This window comes from Dipodomys ordii, unplaced genomic scaffold (genome assembly GCF_000151885.1).
Source record: "Dipodomys ordii isolate 6190 unplaced genomic scaffold, Dord_2.0 Scaffold90, whole genome shotgun sequence".
NCBI classification, from domain to species: Eukaryota; Metazoa; Chordata; class Mammalia; order Rodentia; family Heteromyidae; genus Dipodomys; species Dipodomys ordii.
In genome coordinates, this window is record NW_012267306.1 from 5,262,238 (window position 1) to 5,275,158 (window position 12,921).

The window sequence follows — 12,921 nt, forward strand, 5'->3', positions numbered from 1 at the left end:
AATTGTCTCATTCTACTTGGGCTATTATAACAAAATGGCATAAATAAGTAGCTGATAAACAACAGAAACTTATCTTTTATACGTGTAGAGTGGGGAAACTGAAGATCAACAGAGATTCAGTGTCTGGGGAGGACCTGCTTTCTCTTCATAGTATTTTCCATCTGTGTCCTTCACTGAAGGAAAGAGTCCCATTCTCATGACCCAAACATCTAAAGGCAGCACCTCCAATCATCATTTCTGGAGTTAGGATTTCAACATATATATTTTGGAAGATTTGATATTTTCTCCCATGTTACTGTCTAACCTCGTATGTAGGTAATAAAGGTAGCATTTAAAAATATTAAGTAGTTGTACATAGGGGTTTTAATTCCAGACAGGTATAGTACAATGCATCTTGGTCAATGTCACCCCTTCCATCATTCTTCCCTTTCTTTGCCATCCCGTACCTCTGATTTCCTTATATGCATCCAAGTAATAAATGGATAATAGAAATATAATGTCGTACATATGTTAGTGGTGTTTAAAAGACCACTGTGTATAAAACAAATACTATGTCTTGGATATGGTATGATCATGCAATGGATTGGCCCAAGCACCAATAAATAGCCTATAGCTACTCAGAAGCCTGAGATTTGAAGATCATGGTTCAAAACTAGTCTAAGCAAAAATGTCTGTGAGATTCTTACTCCATTTACCACCAAAGAGGCAGGGTTTTAGCTTTGAGAAAAATTATATTAGTCTAATAAATTTCTTCCTTCTTTTTCAAAAAAACAGAGAAGGAAGGAAGGGAAAGAAAAAAGAGTTCTTCTGTTAATTGTGCTCTATGAATCTACACTGTGAAAACTGCATTTACTTATGGTCAATCCGAAAAAAAATAAACAGGGAAGATATTATGTGTTAGCAGTAAATATAGAAAAGAACTGCAACAAAATTTATGCTAAAATATGCCTAATAACCCAATTTGAAATGTAAGAGTTTCAAATATGCTGGGGAAATCAGTCATTGATTTGACAGCTAAAAGCATGATCAAATGAATGTTAAAATAACAATTTTAACCTCAAATCCTCATCTCTATTTATCTAGTCAAAATGACCATTTTTATTTCCCTGCATTTATTGTGTTAAAAAAGATAAACCAATACATACATCTCAGAAACTGTCAAACATTCTGAAAAGACTTGCAGGAAAATAAATATCTTTGTTGAGGTGTTGTAGAGAGGAAATTTAATGACACAAGTGCCAAAGTGTGAGCTTGTTTTTACAAACTCTATTAGATGTGATGCCAGAGACCTTTAACTATGCTATACCCAGAGTGAATTGTGCATATGTACAGACACTATTTGAAGGCTGATGGACAGGAGACACATGTCTCCTGTGAATATGTGCCTTGCCTGATGGTACACCTTTCTCTATCTGCTTTTTGCAGTGGGGTGACAGAAGACAGGGCCTCCTTTTTGGTTATTCAGTCTGCTTGGCAACTTATCCATCAATTCTGTCAACTGAGGCCAGGAGCATCTCAAGGGATCAGGCTGGGCTGCTGGGCTGGACTTCCCCTGGGGGTGGATGGAGGGCTCCTCCTTTACTCTGCTGTCTGCAGGAAACTTAGCTGCATTCCAGTTCTGCATCACAAAGAAGGCTGTCCACTATTTTTAACTGCAGGTCTTTCCCAGTGAACTCCAAGTCAATTCCGAAGACCTCGTCTTGGCGGACAGTCCAAAGGAAAGGCCCAGGTAGGGCATGAGAAATCAGGGACCGGCATGGGGCAGTTCCCAAGATAGATCGGTCTCCCCACTTTTCAGGGTGTGGATCTCATGGGAGCAGGGGTCCTGGGGCGATGTGAAGGGTCCTTTTTGGCCAGTCCTTAGGCGTGAGCCTGGAGTCACACCAGTTGTTCATAGAGCAGTCTCCACCGCATAGTTTCCGGTGCTTGCCCTATGGAGGGGATCCGGGATCTCCCAGACCCCAGACAGGAGGGAGGAAACTTCCCGCGGTGAGGGGAACCCCAGCAGGGCAGAGCTGCGGTGCCGCAGACGAGGTCCTGAACTTGACCTCCAATCTCCATCTCCTTCCAAGCAGATGCGCCTAAGGCGCAGCGCCCAGGAAAGGAAGCCTGTGCTTCTCCCAGGCAGAGCGCATCGCAGACACGTAGCGCCCTGACTCACTCACTGCCCTGGGCGCAGGCGGCAGATGCGTGGAGATCTCTCCCCTGTGGCTGCCTGCTGCCCTGCGGGGCCGGGGATTTCGCTCATGGCTTGTGCTTTCTCCTCAGGTCCTCATGGACTCCACAAAAGACAACGATGGAGCAGGGAAGAACTCAGAGCTCAACAAAAAGAGGTAGGCACTAGTTTCACATGAGAACTTTGGGCAAGGTTTTCCAGCTCCAGCTCTGACATAAAAGGGGGTGGTGGTTGTTAGTTTCATCCTCAGAAAAGTAAGCCAGCCCCTGGAAACAGTCTCTCGCCCAGAGCGGTGCTGAGTCGGGCCCAGGCTCTGCACCCCCCTCTGTCTTGAGGAATCTCTTCTGCACTTTCCTGCTCCCCTGGGCAGGCCACGGCGCACATCCTTTTCTGTTTTATTACCTTCTGCTTTTTAAACCATGTCGGATCATCCACACACCAGAGCCATTTGTGGTCAGGGCTGTACTCTGAGGTCCAGCGCATGCTTCGGAGCAACAGCGATGTAAGCATTGCATGCTTGCAACATGTATGGTCGGAGGGCAGAACTACATTTTGGTTTTATCTTCCCCTTTTGTTTTAACTGGCACTGACACTGTATATAAAGAAATGGTCATGCAAACAGAGAAAGAGATAGAGGGGGAGAGAAAAATGTGTAAAGATACTGTAGATTTGGAAGTACGAGGGTTTGAACTCAGGGCCTTGGGCTTACTGCAGGCAATGGACCACCCGAGCTATCTAGCTCCAGATAAAATGCTCAGAGCTAAAATCCATTTATGGCTATTGCTCTCCTCTCTTCCTGGTTTTGAATATATTGAATGGCCTTTATTGAGAAGAGAGTAGAACCAAACCTGAAAGATTTGTATTTGTGCCCTTCTGCTGTCACTCAAAAGCCAGATACAAGTTAACTTTGGGTTTTTCTTTGGACATCTCTTCACCTCTTCTGGCCTCAGTAAAGATGAAAGACAAAAGTTAATTTTATTTTTTTACTTTTTAAGCTTAAAAATCTGTACCAAAGGAATGGAAAATAGTCTTTTCTTCCTACACACACACACACACGCGTGCGTGCGCGCGCACACACACACACACACACACCAAAAGTAAGTCTGGTTTGTTATGGTTAGTTTGTTTCCCCATCCCAGAGGGCAGTTGCATACAGTGGCAAACAAGGGTCATTGAGTTAGCTTCATTTGACTCACAGCTCAAAATAAGGATTGATCTTTTTGTGATTAAGAATGGCTTATGAACGTTCTATAGAACATCTCTTTTTGCATCCAGCTTTTCTAGATTGCATTCATTTCCATAATAGTCTACTTAGAGAAGCAGCCATCCCTTTTGTCAGAATTAGATTTGCTCATAGTGTGATCTAATTACTTTGTTTCTCAGGCTATTTTGTCCAGGATCTGATTATCAATGCTGTGTCTTCACTAAAGGAAATGTTTTAGAATAATATCTTGTTGTACAAAGATAGAAGACTGCTAGAATTACTAAGATGAAAATCAAGGACAAAGCATGCTTTTTCAGTGTGTATTTTCCAAATTTCAGGATTTTTTAAATTGTGAAAATACCATACAGAGGGGTTACAATAACATGAGCAAGATAATGAGTACATTTCTTATCAAGCATTGTTGCCTCCTCCTTTGTTTCCCCTTCCCATCCCTTCCCATCTCCACCCCCCCTCCAAACCCCCCCTTCCCCAGTGCCAAAGTTTGTTTTTTGACATAACATCTTGTACATCTCATTGTTGCAATGGGTCCACCTGTATCCCTATTTAAACAACTTGTTTGTTCCCCTCCCCAAATTATATCTGGTTTTGTATGTGTGTAAATATGTTTGTATGTATGTGTCATCATTAAAAACAAAAACTATACAGTGTACATGATAAAATTATTAAAAGACATCTTAATCCCCATTAATAAAGGGCTACATATATTTATTTATAAGACTTATGTAAACTTAATTATATTAAAACTTTATAAATGATATCACACTACCAACCTGCTTCTTCTTGAACAGTATATGCATGTTTCTTTTCCTAGTTATCATTAAATATGAGCTTTATAAATTTATTTGGTAATTTTAAATTTTTATGCAATTTAAAATTTTCTGTTTACTTTTTTTGCTATGTATTTCAGTAAAAAGGAGAAGGAAAGAAAACCAACTGTCAGTACATTTGCAATGGTGAGTTTTGAATCCATTCACAACACAAAACTGAGAAATTTGACCTCTTTTTCCCTGGAATAGAAATATTTCATCTGGCATATTATTTTCTTCTGAGAATATGGCAATAGAATGAATGCAGCAATAGAATGAACTGGCTGGATTCAGTTTATTTTCAGAAAAAGGCTGATCATAACTTGCAATGTGAATCAAGCCGTAACAGCCACTCTTCCTTGCCTAGATTTCATTATTCTACTCAGTTATATTGTCAGTGGTCTATTCCCTACACAGACATTTCTTGTAGTGCTAAGTTTAGCACTTGGCTAGAAAGAACTTTTACATTGTCCCCTGTCCTTAATTTAGACTCTGTAATCCTGGTAGGCTTAAGGCCAAAGTCCCAAGCACCTATTTAAAAAATGGATTATTTATTACTAAGAATTAGCATATACTATAGTGGTTGTTTTGAAGCTTTAATTTAATCCCATTTGGAATAAAACAAGGATTTTTTAAATGGGTATGGTAGTTATTCAGAATTCAAACTTAGATGAATTTAGGAACTCAAAAGACTCCAGAATCAACTAAGAATTAAATCTTAGCAGTGCACACTCTTCAATCCATCATTCTACGCTAGATGGAGAGGATCAGTTATAAACTGTCATGTAAAATGGGTCTTACTAAATTGAAGATTAAAATGGCTATAGATAGGAAAACAGCCAGATGAGTTTTACACTGAGAACTCTGCTCATCTTCCACCATCTTATCTCTCTTACCCTCTTTCCATGGTTCCTTCTGTTCTTTCCCTATTCCCTCTGGACAATTTCCTTCTCAGTCATTCACAAGATGGCATGCAGTGTAAACAATTGAGGTTTTATTTGTGTTTCATTTCATTCTTTCTTGTGTGAAAGGTGATCTTATATAAAAGTTGGAATTTATTCTCAAAATTTAATTTCAGTTTATTTATATGAGAACAAACCATTTCTCTTTTGAACAGTTTAGATGTTTCTTTTGTTTCATTTTCACGCTAAGGAAATCGAGCACCTCATGCATGGTAAGCACATGATCTACTAATGCTTCACTTCCAGCATTAGCATTTAGTGCTTATAATTTGTTTTTAGAATTTCTCAAAAACTAGTATATTATTAGGTGTTGATAATAATCACACATTTACCTTGTAATGTATGCCAGGAGTTATTTTAAATATCTTATGTATATATTTATTTAATCTTTAACATGCCTTTTAGGATAGAGACTATTAATATTACAATCGTACAAAAGAAACTTTGCCAGGACGCACATCAGGGCCAGGGTGGAAAGAATATATTCTAAGACTTGATAAAATTCAATATTACTTAAATGGCTTTTTTCCCCATGGTATTTCAGTATATAGTTGACATATAGAAACTGTGGAACTAGGTTGTATATAAAATCTATAAACACAAGGTCAGAATCACCAAGTTTCATAGTAAAATGCCAAAGTTATTACAAACGCCCATGAATAGGATATTCCAGCTAAAACTAAGACCCATGTATATCAGGGGTTTTCAAGATGGCTTACTAGGACTCATGTCTTTGTGCTTACATCTCAGATTGGGGAAAGTTTCCAATTAGCAATCATTGTACTTTGGGTAAACATTATTGCCTATGATACAGATGCTTTGCAAACCAAGTCTTATTATAGAAAAAGGATTCAAAGCAAAGTCCACCATGACAAGTCACATGGAGACATATCCAGGAGAAACAAGGCCCAACCGCAGAGGCCTTTCCCAGGGGTCTCAGAGGACATAGCAGCTTTATAGTAGCATCACCTCTCTTCTTCCCTTCAACTGTTACAATGTTTCTCCTTTCTACATATAAAGAAATTCAGATTAATAGCTAAATTCTTGCCTATAGTTATAACATGACCCTACCTAATCTTTCCCTTCTTTTTTATATATTTTTATTTTTTGAATTTTGTACAAAGGGGTTTCAGTTCAATGTGTCAGCTGGTGCATACAATGGGTCTTGATCAGTGTCACCCATTTCATCATTCTACCCCATCTCTCCCAGCTCCACCATTCCTTCAGTTTACCTAGTTGCATGTTTTCATATACATCAGTAATATAACTGCAGCTGCCCACCTTTCCTCTGTCTTTGGTTTGCTCCCTCCCTTGACCTCACTCTCCTCCTCGTTTACTAATCATTTCCTAAAGCTAGTTTGGCTATTTCTTCCACTTCATGAAGTGCCAATAGCTATTCTGTTGTTTATTTCTACTGGTTAATTCAGTACTTGTTTCCCTTTAATACAATTGTAGTTCTGTAAGGTCCTCATTAGGTAACCATAGGATTGTCTATGTGTGAAATGTACAAAAGTTCTAAGATCTTGCTTTCAGAAACTGTGTCTTTTGTGTTGCCTGAGCCTTGATCATTATTTGATGTACATTCCTTTGCTACAAGTAAGACTTGTTACCAGCTTTTCTCTCTGATTATAAGCCTGCTACGTATAGCTACCTATAAGCCTACAACCACCTACTTTAGGGTTTACCACTAACTCCCACAGTTGGCTTTGTCCTGTTTTTGTATTTATTTTTTTGTTTTTAATTTGCTTTTCTTTCACTTCTAAACGAGGTACTTGAGTCATATTGTGAAACTACTAACTACCTCTCAGGTGAGCCCTGAGCTTGTTCTTACTGTATGTTCCTTCACTTTTTGTATCTCAAGAAGTCTTTCTTTCCTTTCCGTGATTTCTATGCAGAAATTGTGCGTATCTGTTCTGGCCATTTTCTAAAGCCATGTTCTATCTCTTTGGAAACTGTTCCTTAAAGAATATGTATCCATCTCACTCTTTTTCTCTCCTCCTCATTATTAAAGCCTAATTATGTTAAAAATTATTTTTCATTTATGCTAATTCCATTGTGTACTAGATCCTTAACTCAGGAGACTTTTTTAAATGATAAAATGTTTCTACTAGTGGCTCATGTCTTGCTTATTTACCCAGGAAGCTAAGACCTGGAAAGACTGTGGTCCAAAGCCAACCTGGACAGAAAAGTCTGAGAGATTCTATCTTCAATTAACCAGCAAAATACCAGATTGGAGGTGTGTCTCAAATAGCAGAATAAGAAAGCTCAGCCAAACTACAAATTCAAATCCAGATATCAGTACACAGACCTACAGACATAGACACAGACATAGACATAGACACAGACACACAGACACAGACACACACAGACACACACACACACACACATACACACACACACACACACACACACAGACACAGACACACACACACACACACACACACACACACACTGTTCCCCTTAGTGGTGCCCTGAGAGATCTTTGGCATTCATGTTTTTTCTGTGAGATAAAACTGACCTTTATTCTTAGATACTAAACCACAAGTACTATGTTTCTTCTGTAGTTTCAATAAAGACTTCAGTTTTACATCATCTTTAACATAAGAAGACAGAGCCCATTAGGAATAATAGGTCAGAAATTGGTCAAATACACATTTCTAATCAGATAGCAGTTGTAGCATAGCAAAGGTAGAGGACAGCTTAACAGCAGGAGTATGTAAATATTTGAAGACAGAGTAAACCATCCACAAAACTGCTCATCCTGCCTATGTTGTTCTTTCTTTTGGTAGTTTCGCTATGCAGATTGGTTTGACAGGCTGTACATGGTGCTAGGAACTTTGGCCGCTGTGGTCCATGGAGCTGCAATGCCGCTCATGATATTGGTGTTTGGAGAAATGACAGATAGCTTTGCAAATGCAGGAAGTAGTCTACCACCAAACATTACTAATTATAGTAAGTATTATTTATGGCACTGATTTTCTTGGAAGCTTGTGAAAAACATTCCCTTAAAGTGACATTTGTTGGTCCATATTAAATATACCCTATTTATTTAAGGATTTGAATTCAAGCTAATGTTTATAATAAGCCGAGAAGATAATAGTCACCAACATTAGAATGGACAATGGAAATGGACAAGGGATATGTCCACATAAAGAGAAGACTCTTTGAGGTCAGAACTGTTCCAGAGAGAGTCAAAAGAAGGATAGAAACATAATTAACATCATGAATAATAAGCTAGAATCAGTTATGAGGAAAGGAGGGAGTACATACTCAAGCATTGGTATTCATGAACATGGATTTCTTCTTGCAAATATGCATCATTGGATTTAGCTATGTGTGTTTGCATACAGCAGGAAATATTTAGGTGGATCTTCATAATACATACAATTATACTTGAGTCAATTTGACCTATTGGTATAATTAATTAATTGAAATGTATTTGATCAATTAGTATATATTTTTTAATGGGAACAAAAATGCTATAACTGATATATATTTGTTTTGTCATGATCTAGGTGAAATCAACAGAAGTCAGATCTTCAACAAACTGGAGGAAGATATGACCATGTAATGAGACATTTTTCTTATTGTTGTTTATAAACCTTTTCTGTATCAATCCAGTTACAGACATATTTTAACACATTATTAGATTTCAAGGAGGACACAATGTATATTTTATGTTTGTCCAGGTACAAGTGACTTATGTCTGTAATATTAGCTATCAGGAGGCTGAGATCTGGGGATCATGGTTAGAAGCCAATCAAGGCAGGAAAGTCCATCAGACTCTTATCTCCAATTAACCACAAAAAGCCAGAGATGGACCAATTGGTAGAGTGCTAGCCTTGAGCAAAAAAACCCAGGAACGATGTCAAGGCCTGGAGGTCAATTGCCACTATTGGCATACACACACACACACACACACACACACACACACACACACACACACACACACACACACTATCTATCTATCTATCTATCTACCTACCTACCTACCTACAGAATTTGTTACATAAAATGCACTGAAGATTAACCCTCAATTAGACTTACATGTGACTGATACATACAGAGAAAATAGAGAGTTCAATTATTTTTTTAAAAAATTTAGTCAAATTGCTGTCAATTGCTTTGTAATTAGCTTCCTGATACTTCCTGTTACATAATTATAACATTAGGCAACATTAATTTTTAAAAACTTAATTCTAAACAATGAAATAAGACATCACATTACTAAGATAATCACTCAGAACTTAACCTACCTCAGGAATTTTTGTTTTGATTTACATATCATTAATGTTACTCCCCAGAATAGCTTATAGCAAATGTCCAAAGCTATGTGTTAGTGAATCAGATGATGATAATTCTACAGTATGCTATAGGCAATTACATAATCTGTTTTGGAGGAGATACTTGATTATATTTTAAAAGGTGACACTCAAATACCAAATTCATTCTGTGAAAATTTACTGTATTTGAATTTGAAAGCAAGTGTCTTTCTTGTTTAAAAATGTCACATTAAAATAGAGTATTGATTTCCAAAGCATAAATTTTGCTTCTTAATGGGATTTTATTTCATCTTCTTCTTGCTACATCATAAGCACATGCATAAAAATTAATTTTAGGGCTGGAAAGTTGGTTCAGTGGTAGAGAGTTTGCCTTGCATGCATGAGGCCTTGGGTTTGATTCCTCAGCACCACATATGCAGAAAAAAAGTCGGAAGTGGCACTGTGACTCAAGTGGTAGGGTGCTAGCCTTGAGCTGAAGAGCTGAGAGATAGTGCCCAGAACCAGAGTTCAGCCCCCATGACCTGAAAAAAATTAATTTTAGAGCTATATATTAGTTAAATTATAAGATCTAGCTTAAGGAAAGATTGTTTTTTTGGCTGGGCCTGGAGCTTGAACTCAGGGCCTACGCACTGCCCTTGAACCTCTCTGTGCTCAAGGCTAGAGCTAGAGCTCTACCACTTGAGCCTCAGTGCCACTTCCAGCTTTTTCTGTTTATGTGGTACTCTGGAATTGAACCCAGGGCTTCATGCATGCTAGGCAAGCACTCTACCACTAAGCCACATTCTCAGTCCCTTAAGGAATGATATTTAAAGCAAGATTCCATATGGAATGTACACTGAATTATGAGTGACAACATCAGAGATTATCTGCTTCTAAGATAGCCATTTTTATTTGTCCTACATGTTTAAAATATAATTAGAAGATAACATGTAAATGGATTTTAAAATAGAGAAATTTATATTCTGTGTCTGTTTAAATATTTGTCTTTAAACATTCATTTTTAGTGAAGCTAAAGTATCATTTATTTTTTTCAAAATATCCAAAGTGTGTTTTCAGATTGCTTATCATTTTTATTGTCAAAGAGTTAAAATAGGAAGGCCATGCGATTCACTGCACATTTTAGGGCAGCTTATGATCAGCACTTACACAGAAGTGGATATGCTTGGTTTTCAGCTGTCACTTAACACACCATCTCTCTTAGATTAATGATCGGCCAAAAAACCATTTTGGGGTTCCACTTTCTGACAAGCCCATTACTTCTTCCATGTCCAATGTGCAGAGAATACCCCCCATAGAGCTCACTAGGCAATGCTGACATAATAAAAGCATATAAGGACTTAATGGTGAATCTCACCTGATGCCCTTCTGGATTCTGCAGGTCTAGCACAATTGCTGGCATTCTCTGGGTACTTACTATGTGCCAGACACTTCTACAGGTACATCTTTCACATTATTGAGTTACTGTTCTTATATCTATTTTGCCAATTAGAAGTCTGCAAAGGTTAAGCAGCTTGCTATAGATTACACAGCAGCTGAACATTGTGCTGAAACAAGCTACCACTAACCATTCCTCAAAATCAGTGCAGACATAGTTGATGTTGACCATCAATTTGTTCCAATCCTTTGCACACACTAAGGATGACCCAATACTCACATGGCTGAAAAAGAAATACTGGGTGATCTTATTGAGGGCATTAACATTGATTATGACTGGAACAATGAGTGTGGTGTTCTTTTTTAGGTATGCCTATTATTACACTGGAATTGGTGCTGGCGTGCTTGTTGCTGCATACATTCAGGTGTCATTTTGGTGTTTGGCAGCTGGAAGACAAATTAACAGAATTAGGAAAGAGTTTTTTCATGCTATAATGAAACAAGAGATTGGCTGGTTTGATGTGCATGACGTGGGAGAGCTTAACACCCGGCTCACAGAGTAAGTACCTAGTTTAATGTTTAACTTCAATCTGGTTCTTATTCTGAAGGAAATGAAATCAATGTCATCAGAACTATTTAGAAATGTCAGTGTTACATACAGAAGTGATTAATTGCAAGTTTCAATTCCTTGTGAACAGCAACCATGTCTCATGTACCCCCCTCCCACCTCCACACACACTCATACTTTTGTAGAGGATGAGAAGATGTAAGACTAGCACTGAATGAGGAGTTGCACTTGACAGAAGCAAGAAAGACTAGGAGTGCTCGTACAGCAATGTGCAGAAAGAGCTACAATGAGATACTTTCTGGGGAAATTTCCTAGCAACCTGAAATGTCTACCTTGACTGTTTCTTGAGTACATCATGTCCATGACCTTGGGCCCTAAGTTTGCAGATTCCTGTTGTTAATGACAAAATTTCCTACTAAATACTGACAATGTGCCAAATAAAATAAACATACACACATAGACCTGAGATACACACAAATGTACCCAAGCTCCCAGTAAATGAAAGCAAAACTAGATCCAGGAGAAAAATACTGTTTGTACTTTGACATGACTCTAACATTCTCTATCTTTTTTAGTGATGTCTCTAAAATTAATGAAGGAATTGGAGAGAAAATTGGAATGTTCTTTCAGTTAATGACGACCTTTTGCAGTGGTTTTATAGTAGGATTTACACATGGCTGGAAGCTAACCCTTGTCATTCTGGCCATCAGCCCAGTCCTTGGACTATCGGCCGGTATCTGGACAAAGGTAAGTAAGGCCAATGAATCTAGACATCAAAGTCTTCCCATGACCTTATGAGAGAGGTTTTTAGTCATAGTAACACAAACTCTGAATTTGATATTTGTTCTACATCTTCTTTAAAAAATTATCTGGATAAGCTGATCCAGTCTTAGTACTACCCAGGATTCCTGCCTATGTGATTATTTGGGGAGGAGGGAAGGAGCTCATAAATCTCATACAACTGTCATAAAAATAGGACATGTGAATGCTTAAGATTTGTAGACAATGCAGTGAGCAATGCCATGTTCACTCAGCAAGTAGAGATTCAAGATCAGTGAACAATTCATGCATCATTCATTGAATATTTTTGCGTTTTAATAGGTTTGGGTATAGCTTTATTTTTACTTCATAAATTGATTTTATAGTTTGTCATACATGTAAATGCCAGTTTATACATACTCAAACCCATCATAATATGAACAATATGAAAATATTCTCTACTCCTAGACACATGTAAACCCATATTTTCCAATTCTCTTTTCCAGAGATGAATCAAGGACAGTAAAAGTGGCCTCCCCTCCTCAAAACAACCTTCTCAGATATTTTAAAACTTATTTTCCTTTCTGTGTGGGCATGTAATTCACATTATTAAAGATTTAGTCTAAATGTAAGAATTGGGTGGAGAGATTTACATAGTATATAGCTTTTGTTGGGTTCCGTATGATATAGCAAAGTCATAGAAATTTATGTAGAAAAAGTTTTAAGTAATAGAAGGTCAACCAAAGTTTAACCTGACACAACATTATC

At 37.8% G+C, this 12,921-nt stretch overlaps 1 protein-coding gene across 1 annotated transcript in view; it reads left to right on the forward strand.

The window, feature by feature from the left end:
* Positions 1-2,274: 2,274 nt before the first annotated feature.
* LOC105992917 (multidrug resistance protein 1-like) overlaps positions 2,275-12,921 on the forward strand; it is a 35,846-nt gene continuing 25,199 nt past the window's right edge. The window contains exons 1-5 of the mRNA XM_013026010.1: positions 2,275-2,333; positions 4,309-4,354; positions 7,959-8,121; positions 8,685-8,736; positions 11,970-12,141. Of these exons, the coding sequence (XP_012881464.1) occupies positions 2,275-2,333; positions 4,309-4,354; positions 7,959-8,121; positions 8,685-8,736; positions 11,970-12,141 (492 nt within the window). The remainder of the gene's footprint in view (positions 2,334-4,308; positions 4,355-7,958; positions 8,122-8,684; positions 8,737-11,969; positions 12,142-12,921) is intronic.